Source organism: Notamacropus eugenii, chromosome 2 (assembly GCF_028372415.1).
Source record: "Notamacropus eugenii isolate mMacEug1 chromosome 2, mMacEug1.pri_v2, whole genome shotgun sequence".
In the NCBI taxonomy this organism is placed as follows: Eukaryota; Metazoa; Chordata; class Mammalia; order Diprotodontia; family Macropodidae; genus Notamacropus; species Notamacropus eugenii.
Genome location: NC_092873.1, coordinates 112355566 through 112370432, shown reverse-complemented (window position 1 = coordinate 112370432; position 14867 = coordinate 112355566). Strand labels below are relative to the sequence as shown.

At 34.2% G+C, this 14867-nt stretch overlaps 1 protein-coding gene across 6 annotated transcripts in view; it reads right to left on the bottom strand.

Annotated features, from left to right (window-relative positions):
- CD2AP (CD2 associated protein) overlaps window positions 1-14867 on the bottom strand; it is a 186928-nt gene that overhangs the window by 28656 nt on the left and 143405 nt on the right. For 4 of the 6 annotated variants that reach the window (XM_072642382.1, XM_072642383.1, XM_072642384.1 and 1 more), the window contains 2 exons: window positions 10053-10228; window positions 7847-7910 (listed from right to left, as the gene is read on the bottom strand). In XM_072642382.1, the coding sequence (XP_072498483.1) occupies window positions 7847-7910; window positions 10053-10228 (240 nt within the window). Of the gene's footprint in view, window positions 1-2929; window positions 3672-7846; window positions 7911-10052; window positions 10229-14867 lie in introns of those variants that run through there. The other 2 variants (XM_072642387.1, XM_072642385.1) reach the window with 2 other exon arrangements.

Sequence of the window (14867 nt, the reverse complement as noted above, 5' to 3'; positions counted from 1 at the left end):
ATGCATGTCTGGAAAACTGGAGGGCTGGTCATGTAGAGGAAATGATGGATAATACATATTTAGTCCAAGTGTGGCACAGCACCCTCCATGAAATATTTAAAATTCTGGGGAAAGTTCTTCAGTGCATTGGACAGAACCCTCTATGGAAGATTTATAGAAAGTCATGGACAATCAAGTATCACACAGGATAAAAATACATTGACAGGCCACAATCTTTAGGAGTGAAGAAGTACTGAGATCATGGACCAATGGAAGTGGTGTGTAATTAAGATTTTAATTCCTGAATCCAAAATTATAGAGTTGTGAGGAACATGCTATGTTCTAATTCAATAATTGAGTTTCTATGGGCCCAGATAGTGTTTAAAGCTCCATCACTGCAATATTGAGTACTTCTGTTTTAAACTTAAAACCTCTACATATTATCTACCATTTAAATCTATAAATTATATTGCCATTCAACCATTTCCTGAAACAAAAGCAAATATAATTGTATTCATAGAAAATATCTCAAACAACAAACACGCATAGTAGCAGTACTTTCATTTTATTTGAATTTTTTCTCTTTCCAGGGAAAACATGCATTTTACAGTATCTGTAAACACATCAATATGTTTACACTGATTTGTGAACTTAGTACACTCTGGAATGTTGGAATACTCATCAGACCCAATGCAATATGCAACAACAGCAAAAAAGGGAGGAATGCATTAGAGTAGGGCATTTTATGGTTAAAAATACTCATAGCAGCAGCTTTTGAAGGATGATTTTATTAAATCAAGTCATTGCACTTGGTCATTTTATTGCTACAGAAAACAAGGCCATTTTATTATTGTTAACACCATTCATTTCTAATTTTAACTGATTGTCTTATTCTGCTTATCCATTGTAAGTTTTCATGTGGATAAAATGTTTAAAAATAATTTGGAGCACATTTCTTAGTGCTATGATCACAGTGAGAAACATAGAAAATAAATTTGTAGACATCAGGCCTACTTTTCTATTTTCAACATCAGAGAAACACTTCTAAAGAAAAAATTAAAGACAACAAATATTGTTAAAACTGGGAGTGTTCTATTTTTGATGCCTTCAGGAAGGTAAGTGAATACTGAATCAATGCATTACATTTCAAAAACTGTGGCATGACTGTGATTCAGCATCATAATAGCCACTATAGATAATACACAGTTGACTCAAAGCGTTGTGCTTATGGGCACATTAAAAAAAAATTAATCAATGCATGAAAATTGCACCCCTTTTCAGAATGTAAATTCCACATTCCTACATATAGTATTTCTACATACAATAATATGATGATACAGCTCTCATGAATAGGAATTTCTAGCGATGTTCTGTTATATACCAAAACTGTACTGGTGAACTGCCATACTGAAGTTTTCTTCTTTAAATGGAGACAGATAAGTTGAGGCCATTTAAGGGCAATTGCTTTTCTTTTCCTTATCTATTCAACAAGGAAGTTACAGAAAGGGCAGCTAATAGATACCAGGGACTTTGCTGTGTATATATATATATATATATATATATATATATATATATATATATATTTGCAAATCTCATACTTAAAAAAAAAAGTTTGTCTTCCTGATGTGTTATAATCAATATACGAATGATCTTAACTACTAGCAAACCAAGGAAAGAATATTTAATTTTTCAACTTCTTCCCAAGAAGGACAAGGAAAAACTTTCTCAAATACTTTTTCTAACAAAGATGATTCCTAGAATATAAAGAGCTTAAAATTTTCCCCTTTTAACACTGTCATTAAAACTGGATGGGAGAGAAGGGGTATTTGGGGAAAAGGTTTGGGTACAAAAACAAACAAACAAACCCCCAAAGAACTTCATTTGCTTGATCATTTTAAAAATGCACAAGGAATTCTGGTAGCTAATTTTGATTAGTGATTTCACTGCAACAGATGTCTATGACCTTCATAATGAGGTAAAACATACATTTAACCAAAGATCAGCTACCCCCAAAGCAGTATTATGTATTATGTTAATATTTATATGAAGCAGTATATTGGTTATCCTGTGTCCAAAAAAAAGTTTTGCTTTTATAAAATTAAACTGGAAAGCAAAAGATTGTATTGAGTTTTAAGTTGGAATAACAGAAAAAAATTAAAACATTCTGGCACACACACTGCCCGTCCACAACCTACAAGTCTTGTAATTTCATATACTGGAAATCCACTGACCATTTGCTATAATGGAGCTAAGCCCTAAACTGCAGCATCGTTTGTTAAGACATTAATTACCAGGAAAATCCATAAATCCTAGGTAGAACTATGTCCATATTTGAAGTTTTTGACCTATTATTGATATATATTTTAAAACTATGTCAAGGCTGACAAATTTAAAAGGAGCTCTTTGTGGACCATGTGATTTACGAAAATGTAACTTTGAAAAGGGGTCTTATTTGGTTTAATAACATATGTAATATTATGGTCTGTGAAGTAAAATGGCATTTTTTAATAAAGTTAGTATCTATTTGACAGTTTAAAATAACTCCAAAAAGTTTCTTAGTTCAATTAGGTAAATATAATATTTCTTAAATGAGTATTTATTTACATGATGAGTTGACTGCTTGGAAAGTATGATCTCATGACAAATTCCCTAAAGACTTGCATTTTGTTTTATTAATGGTATTTTAAAATGGTAAGGATTAAATTACAAGACCATAGGCTAGGTAATATTTGAATCTACAAAATAAGCAGAGAAATACAGCAGTAAGGCTGGTGTTTGCATGTTAAATGTGCTGCAGTTTCTAGGCACAATGAACTGAAGGACAGCTTTCTGGCCTTTTAGCTCTGACAGATTTAAGAAAATTTTATTTTTTAAAAAATATAATTAATGATTGAAATATGGTTTAATAAATTCCTTTTATGAACCCTATTAGTGCAAGTGGCATGAAATATTTCAGCTATCAAATTTATTTTATTTCATAATCTGCACAATGTGATTGATTCATCTGTTTTATAGCTAACACATTCCTATTTTGTCACCCAAATGATAAACAGCACTGCAGACATATAGGCACAACAGTGTAATCTTGGGTAAGAAAGCTAAAAATTTTATATATATACACACACACATATATATATATGAATATATATATGTATATACATACACATACAAATATCCTATGTCCCTTTTGCATTATGGGAAAAGTAATTACTACAAGTTAGTGATTATTAAGCTAATGTGTCCCTCCCATAGTCTATTTTACAGGTTACCTGGAGCTATATCAACCTATTTATAGTATAGATCTCTTTAAAAATTACACCGTCAGTATTCAATAAAAATCTATTACCAACTTCTTCTCCTTTTTATACAGATTCAGTAGTATTTTTAAGCAAACCAGAAAAAAAAAGAGGTTTGCAATTCCAGCACAGTAAGGATAAGGCCTCTTTTTCATATTGGCAAATAAAATAAAATACACCATTTTCATTTTTCCCCTTCTGTAAGATATGAGAACTCATATAACTCATTTTTTTTTTCCTATAGCACACCAAAAATCTTTTGTTACTTGGAAGTAAACAAGTCAGTTTTCAGTTCATATTCTCGTTTATGAATCCCTGGCCCAAGAAGAACACTGAGTCTACTTCACACCTCCCTCAAGTAGACAGGACTAGTTTTTTCAGCTTTTCTATTTCCACCTAAAAAGGAAAAACAGAGCATAAGCAACAGTGGCAACTTGGCTGTATTAAAGCTTCTCTGTCTTATCCCTAAGTCTTACATCTTGATCTTTTTACATTTTCAACAATGAAAATATCAGCATAGGCCATAGTAGTTATCAAGTGCCATTATCTTAAAGCACCTGAAGTTTCATTCCCACAAACATAAGAAACAGACATCTGAACCAAAACTTGTACAAAGATTTCACACTTCCAGAGGGTAAATATTATCAGAGTTCAATAAAGGGGGAAGCTTGGTATCAACAATCAGTCAAGAAGCAATAAAAAACTACAAAAATGTGCTTACGTTTTGACCCAGCAATATCGCTTCTAAGACTGCATCCCCAAGAGATCATAAAAACGGGAAAGGGTTGAAAGGGTCCCACATGTACAAAAATATTTATAGCAGCTCTCTTTGTGGTGGCCAAGAACTAGAAATTAAGGGGATGCCCATCAATTGGGGAATGGCTGAACAAGTTGTGGTATGTGAATGTAATGGAATATATTTGTGCTATAAGAAATGATGAACAGGAAGACTTCAGAGAGGCCTGGGAGGACTTATATGATCTGATGCTGAGTGAAAAGGAGCAGAACCAGGAGAACTTTGCACACAGCAACAACCACAGTGTGAGAGTTATTTTTCTGGTAGACTTAGCCCTTCACAGCAATGCAAGCACCTAAAAAATTCCCAATGGACTCCTGAGGCAAAATGCCTTCCACATGCAGAGAAAGAACTATGGAATTGGATCACAGGATGAAGCAGACCATTTTTTCTCGTGTTATGTTTGGGTTTTTTATGGTTTCTCTTATTCATTTTAATTCTTTTATGGAACATGACTAAAGTGAAAATGTATTTAATAAGAATATATGTGTAGAACCTAAATAAGACTGCATGCTGTCTCGGGGAAGAAGGAGGGAGAGAGAGGGGGAAAAATCTAAGATATATGGAAGTGTTTGCAGAAAATTGAAAACAAATAAATTAATTTTTTTAAAAAAGCAACAAAAAAGCTCTTCTCTGTGTAGTGGAATGAGCACATGATTTTGTATTGAAACCTCAACCTTTTTGAACTGGTCATTTCCTGAAGAAGAGTGGGAGTTGACAAGGAAGAAAAAAATATTCATCTTGCTTCACTGAGAGCCCAGTTGAGATTATATAACTTATTTATAAAGAACCTAGTCCACAGTTTCTTGATTTCCTTCAACTCTGTTCCATGAAAAGAAACCAAAGAGGAGGAAAAGTTTGGTAAGATGTGGTGGCTAGACCTGAGATGATTAACCAAAGGCTCAAGATAGGGAAGGGAGGAAATAGTGTAGGATGATGGTCTGGGTAAGAAAAGACTAATGGGAGAAACAGTGAAGATGGTGAAGCCATAATGAAGATGAGGAAGAGAGCAAGGGAAAGGCATAATGAACAAAAGTTATGCTCAGATAAAGCAATTTTAGAATTCATACAGTTGAAGTAGAACCTTTGTGGGTGACATGCAAATCAAAAGGTGGGCTCTACTCTGTGGGAGCAGAATGAACAACTGGTTAGTTGGGGCACAGGTCACCAAGAAAGGAATAGGGCACTGCTCTCAACGAGGGAGAATGCAGTGGGGGTGGGGTGTGGTGGTGGCCAAAGTAATGCCCAGTGGTCTGTAGACTGGGTGATAAATCTGAGTAGTGCGAGTGTCAAAGGAGAAAAGGTTACTTCTGTAAGTTGGTAGAGAGAGTCAGTAAGAGACACTCTAGAGTAAAACATATTCTGACACCCTGGATATGATCAGTGAGGGAGAAGTGCATTTGGGGCAAGTGTGGTATGTATCAGAAAGGGTGGGAGAGAGGCTAAGTCTTTAGGAGGGAGCAGAGTCTTGGAGAGTGCCAGAAGAAGAAGAAAGACAATAAGATAATCATTTTAAAAGACACTGAAGGAAGACCTGACAATCAAATAGAAGCCACTCAAATAGTTATCTTTACATGCTCTTTCCTCCCATGGGGCTTCAATTAAAAAAATACATAGCTATAAAGATTTCTAGGACACATTGTACGTGTGCTAATAGAATGTGCTCATATGTTATTATATATTATTTTGTATGTAAAGTTAGAAAATCTTAAGGTGGTTCAAGCAAAAACATGTAATACAACTGTTAAAATTTTAAGGACTGCTATCTGGGTAGTGTCTTTATTATGTGAGGTAAATGACCATATGGACTTTTTGATTTTAATTTAATTTTTATATTCAGTGTTTTTTTGTCTTTTTTTAAAAGTAATTCACCATTTTATTATTCAGTTATTTTCCTGGCCACTTTAATAATTACCATATTAGCATCAGATAGGCAGTTCAGTGGATAGAATATATTTAAAAAGAAGAAGACCTAAGCTCAAACTCTCCCTCAAGACACTTGCTATGGGACCATGGGCAAATGACAACCTCCTGGAACTTCAGTTTCATGATCTGTAAAATGCTGATCTAACACCTGTCTTTTCAGGTTGTTGTAAGGATCAAATGACATAACTTATGTAAAGCACTTTGAAAATTTTAAAGCATTACATAAATGTGAGCTATTCAAGTAAAATTATACCAGTCAGAAATGATCTGTCCTTCATCTGGATACTTATGGCACTATTACCTAGGGTAGTTACTGGACTCCTTATTGAATTATAATCACGTAAATGCAATGTTTTCACTTATAATCAACAAGCATTCAGTAGGCACCTCTTATGACCAAGGAACCATGCTAAGTATTGCAGATGCAAATACAAAAAATGGAATAATCTTTACTCCTGATGTTTACATTCCATTAAGAAAAAAAAGAAGTACCCATAAATATACACATAAATATAAAAAGAATAAAGTATTAGAAAAGATTATATTACTTATTTGTATTTATATTTTTTTTGCAACTGGCTTTGCTAGAAACATCTGCTCAGTTAAATGAAAAATGGATGTCAAGAAAATTAATATATACGAAGCATGTACCTCTGAGGACCCCATGAAACTGCTAATGCTTTTATTCCACAGTCCATGTTTTTCCATTCTCACAAAAAGATTTTACACTAAATTAGTTTTTATCTATTTATATCTATTCAGTTGAACAAACCTTCTCAAGCACATACTATGCTCTAAGTGAAACAAAAAAGAAATTTTAGATAAGTCCTAGTGCCTGTTTCTTAAGCAGCTTAAGAGTATAGTATACAATCTCTATAGATGATAAACAGAAAATTACATGACTAACGCAAAATAATACACAAGTGTATAAGAGGTACAACCAAAGGACTATGTGAGATCCATGCTAACATCTGAGTTGGGCTTGAAAGGATAGATAGAAATTTGGGGAGTGTAAGGAAAAGATTTCAGGAAAAATGTGAAATTTATGTATGAGAAGGCAAAAGTACAGAGTATGAGAAGGGGATTCATTTAAAATAAGGCTGGAAAGTTCATTAGACTCCATACTGCGGAAGACTGTGAATGATAAGGTAAGTTTCTAGAACTTTACTTGGCAAGTAATAAGGAACCACTGAAAGGTTTTTAGCAAAAGAACGCCAGATATACATGTAAAGAAGATTAGTTAGCAACACTGGGAAGGATAAAATGGATGGGAAGAGAGTGGAAGCAAAGACTATTACTGCAAAGTTATTATAATTGTCCATCACTTTGTAATGAAGGAAAATATGGCAGGACTTAGCATTTGAAAATGTGGTGAGATAAATATACATAAAAAGATTTTTTTTCACATAAATATGTTCTGTTTCCTAACTAGGATATAATTTACTGGAGGAAAGGACCACATTTTTCAAAGAGATATTTTTTCTTTTCTTTCCTCCCTCTTCCATGTGATTTTATTGATACAGTAGATTCCCAGTCAAGAAATTTCCTTCACCAATTCAAACAGGCAACTGTTTTTCAATTTATATTCTTGAGAGAGGTCTGAAGCATTGAGAAGTAACTTGTCCAGGGTCACATCGTCACTAAGTATCCAAAGTGGGATATTCCTGAGACTCTCTATCCACTATGCCAAGCTGCTTCTGCCTCTCTCCATTTAAAATTTTAAAAATAAAACAAGAACCCCTTTCAACATACCATATTCTACATAATGTAGATACTCATTATGTTTAGCATCCACTAATATTTTCATTTTGATGTTTTATGATGACAAAATACTGCAGAACTGAATTACCTCTAGGTTACTTCTAATTGCCTTCTCCTCTTCCAATTCTTTTCTTAGTTTTTCCAGTTCCTTCCTAAAAAACGAAAATAATTTTTTTAAGGGTGTATAGAAGTGAAAATGTCCATAAGTTGATACGTACACATTTTAAATTCCTAGTTCAAATAGTTAAACATAAGCAAAATTAATACTAAAAAAAACCCTAAAATGTGAATAAACTTTCTAATAACAGAATTAAATTTTGAAAAGTTAAAAAAAATTCTTGAGAAGCTTTGAATGAAATCTATAAATTCAACTAATATGGTCTTCTTGGATTGACCCGCCAGACTTGCTCTGTAAATAATAATAGAATTTAATGCAGATTTTAATAAAATCTCATCCTGTTAATCCATCTACCATGATAGGGCAGATTTTTAACTGGAGGTTACTTCTGGAGGTCTAAAATAAATACTTCTTTACAGTAGTAATACATCTAATATTAATTATTTTTTAAAGAAAAAACAATTCAAATGAACTTAAAAGATAATACTATAAAAAGGCAAGAACATGTTGCTCAAAATATAATTGTAGTTTCAACTAAGTTGCATAAAGGAAAATCTTATACAACTACCAATCCTTATGTATGCATCCTGCACCTTGTAGGCCAATGCTGCGTTTTTGAAAGCTATGCTGTCAGGACATAAATGATGTTATATCACACCAAGCTGGAAAGCCTTTAAAGACAGAAGAGTGAAGGACTTGGTGCTTGTCTTATCGGGGCCTGCCTAGCTCAGATGGAAGAGGTTCATCATCAGGTGAAGAATCTTTTGTTATCAAAACTAATTAGGAACATCTTTTAAAGTAGTAGGGCTACAAACTCTATTGAGAGAGGACACCTCTAAATACAGATGAAATTACAGATCCCGAAAGTATGATGAGTACATACATATGTATGTTGGTTGGTCCTGAGATAATAAAAATGGCCTGAATTTATTGATTTAAGGCTGACTCTCCCTATCTCAGCTAGGCTGAGAGCTCAGCAGCCACTCCCAGGTCTGCCCTTCCTGATGGTTTGCACAGAAGTTTTTGATCTACTTGGCCTCTGACTTGGATCCATTTGCTAACCCTAAATAGTCTAGTAGCTGCTCATTCATGGCAGCTTACCATACTGGTACTAGATTTACTGCAGATACCTGATTGGCTTTAATCCTAGGGAAGTTCAGAACTCCTGAACACAAGAAATCCTCCATCCTCAACCCGCCCAGGACCAGCACTGCAAGCATGTGTCACCAGGAGTGGTCTGATTTTATTAAGAACGAAACAACTGAGAAATTCAAATTTACAAACTAGGCATTCCTAAACTTTTAAAGATTATCATATATTTATATACTTATTTTTGTAATATTTTGTAACCTAAAATTTTTGCCTCAAGAAGCCAAATAGGTTAAAAACATATATACTTTTGCCTACTCCAGGTACGAACTATTATTTCCTATGACTACCAGCCAGCAAGAAGCAAGCAATTATTAAACTTATGCTTAGCCCAGTTTACAAATTGGTACTGCATGGTTTACACTACAAATGTAGCTTTTAAAACATACCATTTTTCAACTACACAGTCCTTCTTTCTTCAAGAGTGGGACAAATAATTGTCCGAAAGAATCAATGTTACATATTTTGAGGTAGTTTTTACAAAGTACACCAGAAGAGAATGCTTTCAATATACCTTGTGAAAAGTAATGAGCAAGAAACTCTAATAAGTATAGGGGTTGCGTTACTTGAACTCCAGGGGAAAATAAAACTTCTAAAACTGTAATTAACATTTACTAAATGGCAAACAGAATACAGTCTAAACTTATAGACAAATATAACTCATGTCTATAAGACTATTGAGAACCATTTTCCAAAAAGGACTACAGATATCTAGAGAAGCAGGTTATCATTGTTTAAATTTTCTATTCCCTACAAAAGCACATTTAGTCAGTGATTCTTTGATACAAATAACATGCAGATAACCAAAACAAGTTTTGTTTTAAAATTCTGTTGGCATAAAGTAGCATTAGAAAAAAGTGTTTTGGGTATGTATTAAATTATATGTATATGCTCTCACAAGAATAAAATATCCTATTTTTAGAGCTTACTTAAAATTAGGGGAATAGATTGTTAGTTCTCTAACATCCCTTCTAGCTCTGATAAGCCATGAACTAAGTAATACTCAAAGAGAAAAAGCAAGACTTACCCATGTTCCTTTTTGATTGCTTCTACAACACACAATAATTCAACAACCTGTGTTCTGAGGTCATCTAGTACGTTTTTCTTCCCATCATCAATTTCTCCTTTTATTTTGGCATCTACTGAATTGAGGAAAGTTGTTCTAGGAGATGTAGCTGAAGATGTTGCAGTGTACATAGATGCCTGGAAAGGAAAAAAGAGATATACAGCAAAACTATATTGTATAGTGACTAGTTTAAAAACCATGTAGAGAGCAGTAAGCTAACTCTGAAAGAGGGAGGAGTTTAAAGAAATGATTGGGATCCACAGGAAGCTTACTGATAAAACTAAGATAATTAAAAAGCTGTTTGCAGATAGAAATAACAGCAAGTAACAAAATGAAGACAAAAATTATGTAATGACTTTGTATGAATAGTGACAGGAGTCTATTCAACAAACATATCAAGGGCTTACCATACATATTACATTATGTTAAATATTAGTGATTCAAAGACAGTCTATGCTCTCAGGTAGTTTAGTTATTATTGGGATGATAAGGTATTTGCGGCAAAGTAAATGCAAAAATTTATCACATAAAATAATTTCAAGAGGGAGAAAGGACTAACAACTGAGGAGAATCAGGAAAGATGAATTTAAGAAATCACACCTAAGTTGTGCTTTGAAGAAAGCTAGGGATTCATAGACAGGAAAGTGAGAAGAAAGAGCATTGCAGACTGGAGGGAAAAGGGGGCTGTTGGGAGCCTATGTAAATAAAGGCAAGGAGGGAATGAGATGGGTTGTTGTGTGTGTAGAATGTTAAAATGTCAATTTGACAGGAACAGAGAGTATGTTAATAGGAATAATATAAAAGAAAACACAAAGTTAGACAGCAGAGGGTTTTAAATGGAAGACAATGAACTGAGGCTGGTAAAGATAATAACAAGACTCCCTTTGGGGGAGTGGGGTAGCTGTTTTGTTTTTAACTATGGAAAAAAATTAACTGTCTAATTTTTAATAAGGGAGAGGATTTCTGCTGAAGGTGAATGGGAAGAAAAAAGATGATGAAAAGAAGAATTCTAGAAGAGAAGGCTAACCATATTTTCTTTGACTGGTAGAAATAACTTACCTGGATTAAGTCCCTCATGATAATTATAGATGAGATGGGGAGATATCAGCTAGGCAACATTGCAACTGGATGATTTGGGAAATGGCTGAATGATGGGTTATCACAAAGAATAGTTATTACTAGATCCATGTTAATGAGGAAAATGGTCTCTAGTGAAATGTCCTAGTTATCTGTCTTTGGCCTTGTAGAGTTTAACACTTTTGTTACTGGCTTAGATAAATATAATATCTTCATCCAATTTATTTACAGATGTCACCCAGCTAGGGGAGATAAGAGTCAGTAGAGACAGGATCCAAAAAGAATCCAAACAAGAACACTGAACTAAATCTAATAATACATTTATATGGGGAAAATGTCAAGACTTACAATAGATTTCAAATAATCATCTTCACAAATACAAAATAAAGAAGGTATGGCTAGAAAGCTATTTGTATGGGAAAGATATGAGGGTTTTAGTATAGGGTAAGTGCAATGAGTCAACAAAGTAATATGACAATTCACAAAATCTCCTGTGATCTGTGGCCATGTTAAAAGAAGCACAGTGACCAAAATTAAAATCTTGCTATAATATGGCCTCATCAGAGCATATGTGGAATATTATTAAGTTCTGTGTACTAAATTTCAAAACTGTTGGATCTTTTGGTTGATTTTACCATGGCTTTTTCTAGTTATAAGGGAAGGTTAAATGAGTGGTAGTGGAATCAGATCTGGAAATGACTGTGATATAAAATCAAAAGGCCTCAATAAAACATTACTATAGAGGAGAAAAAGGAAAATATCTGTGAAAAGCTCATTAATAAATTTTTAGGATAAAGTTCCTTGCAGATAATTATAGGATATCACTGTTATAATTTAATAATCTGAGTTATTTCAGTAAAAATATTTTCACAAATGGTAGATATGAATTCTGGTTAATGATGTAAGCATTAATATAAGGCTTTAAGGTTTCAGTTTAGTTTCTCTTATTTTTTCCCCCCAATTACATGTAAAGATAGTTTTCAACATTCACTTTTATAAGACTTTGAGTTTCAAATTTTTTTTTCTCCTTTCCTCTCCCCAAGATAGAAAGCAATCTGATACAGGCTATATAGCCTATACAGGCTACATATATTCAATCATATTAAACATATTTCTACATTGTGCTTTAAGGTTTGCAAAGCACTCTAAAACATTATCTCATTTCACCTTTACTATAGTCCTGGGGGTTGGTGCATTTATTAGATCCATTTTACAGAAAAAGAAACTGAGGTAGACAGAGACTAAGTGACTTGTCTAGAGTCACACAGCGAATAAGTATCTGAGGCCAGATTTGAATTCAGATCTTACTAACTTCAGATCCAGCACTCTATCATTTAGATGTCTTTTAACTGGTCATATAATACTTAAGGCAGAATAAATGAAGTGGGTTTGAAGAAGAAAATCAAAGATCATTAAAGGGATTAAAAAGTTGATTACATGAAGAAAAGGCTTTTTTAAGAAAAAAGATGATTTTATAGCACTTAAAATGATTCTCCTTACAAACAACTTTCTAGCAACATCAATTGTGAAAAACAAGACATACTTAACATGAAAATCTTCAGCAGCTGAGGTCAAAGGGCATCAGTATAGCTCAGTCTGCATTCTTGCTTTTCTCTATGCAAATGATTCCCTGCTTTAATCTATTTACCTACAGCTGAGTGGTTCACTGGATAAAGTGCTGGAACTGGATTTGGAAAGACAAAGTTCAAATACAGCCTCTGAAACTTACTAGCTAAATAACCCTGAGAATGTCACTGATCTTCTGCCTTCCTCAGTTTCATTCATTTGTAAATAGGGATAATAACAGTACTTATGAGCTGCCATGAGGATAAAATGAGAAAATATTTGTAAGCACTATATAAATACTAGATACTATTATTACTATTATTTAGCAGAACATTTTCCTATCAGAATTTGTAAGAGTTATACAGTTTCCTTGTTTTCTATATATTTGAACATATTAAACCTCCATGATTTAGAAAGTACTGAAAATATTCATAATATCAATTAGTGAATAACAATATTATATAATGAAGGCATATACCTATGTAATGTGACTACTAACGAATACTATTCTATCTTCGCAGTATTATAAGGATGAACTGGCTAAATATTTCTTTAAACCTTCAGTCATTAAAGTCAGTTAATTTATATTTAAGCTATTTCACCCTATACAATGCACTACAGGGTAATCAATCAATAAACTGATCAACCATAAGCATTTATTAAGTGCCTACTACATGTCAGGAACTGTGCTTAGAGGTACAGATACAAAAAGAGGAAAAAGACAGTTACTACCCTCAAGGAGCTTACAATCTAATGGAGATAACAAGTAAATAAACATGTCCAAAGCAACCAATACACAGGACAAATATGAAATAATTATTAGAGGGACAAAATTAGAATTAAGAGGGGCTAGGGAAAGCATTCAGTAAAAGATGGGATTTTAGTTGGGACATAAGGGAAGTCAGTTGGATTGGAGGAGAGAGAACATATCAGACATCGGGGACAGTCAGAGAAAATACCCAGAGCTAAGAGGTAGGGTTTCTTGTTCACAGAACAACCAGGAGGCCAGTGTCACTGGATCAAAGAGATATGAAGACTGGAAAGGTAGGCTAGACTATGAAGGGCTCTGAATGCCAATTACAGTATTTTGTATTTGTTCCTGGAGACAATAGGAGCCACTAGAGTTTACTGAGTAAACATGATCAGACTTGTATTTCATGAAAATTCCTTTAAAACACTGAATGGAGGATTGATTGGAATGGGGACAAACTTTTAGGCAGGGGCTGGCCTACCACCTGGTTATTGCAATAATCCAGGCATGAGGTGATAAGGACCTGCACTAGAGTGGTGGCTGTGTCAGAGGAGAGAACACAGTGTATTTAAAAGATGTCACAAAGACGAAATCAATAAGCCTTAACAAAGCTTGGATATTTGGGAGAGAAGGGGCGAAAGGAGGAGAGACAGTGAAGAATCCAGGATGACTTCGAGGTTGGGAGCCTCAGGGAAGGGGTAGATTATGTACAGTTAACAGTGAAGGAGGGGAAGAGGAGAAAGGTTTAGTGGGAAAAATGATGAGTTCTATTTTGAACATCTTGAATTTGCATATCTACTATGCATCAAGTTCAAGATGTCTGAAAGGCAGGTGAAAACATGAGGCTGGAAGTCAGCAGAGTTTGAATCAGGATAGGTGGATCTACGAATCATGACACAGAAATGGTAATTAAATTCACAGGAACTAATGAGACTATCAAGTGAAGTAGTATAGAAGGAAAAAAGAGGAGGGCCTAGGAAAGAACCCTGAGAAACACCTATAGTTAGAGGTTGTGATCTGGAAGAGGGTCCAGTAAAGACAAAGAAGGAGTAGTAGGAGAGGTAGAAGAATCAGGAAAGAGGGGTATCCTAAAAACCTAGAGAGTAGGGACATAAATGCTGCAAGGTGCAGGGGATAAAGGGCTAGACTTGTTATCAGGATAATCTTGTTTCAAGTCCTATTTCTGACACATAATAGCTCTGTGGCTCTCCACAGTCACTTACACTCTCAGCACTTCAGGTAACTTCAAGAGCAGTGGCTGCAGTTGTTTCCTCACTTGGAGCCCCCCTGCAATACTACTAAAATCACAAATAGAGATACCCCTCAAAACAGGCAGGGCATAAAAGAGGAGTTACTGAGGAAGATAAGAAGGAATAATTTTC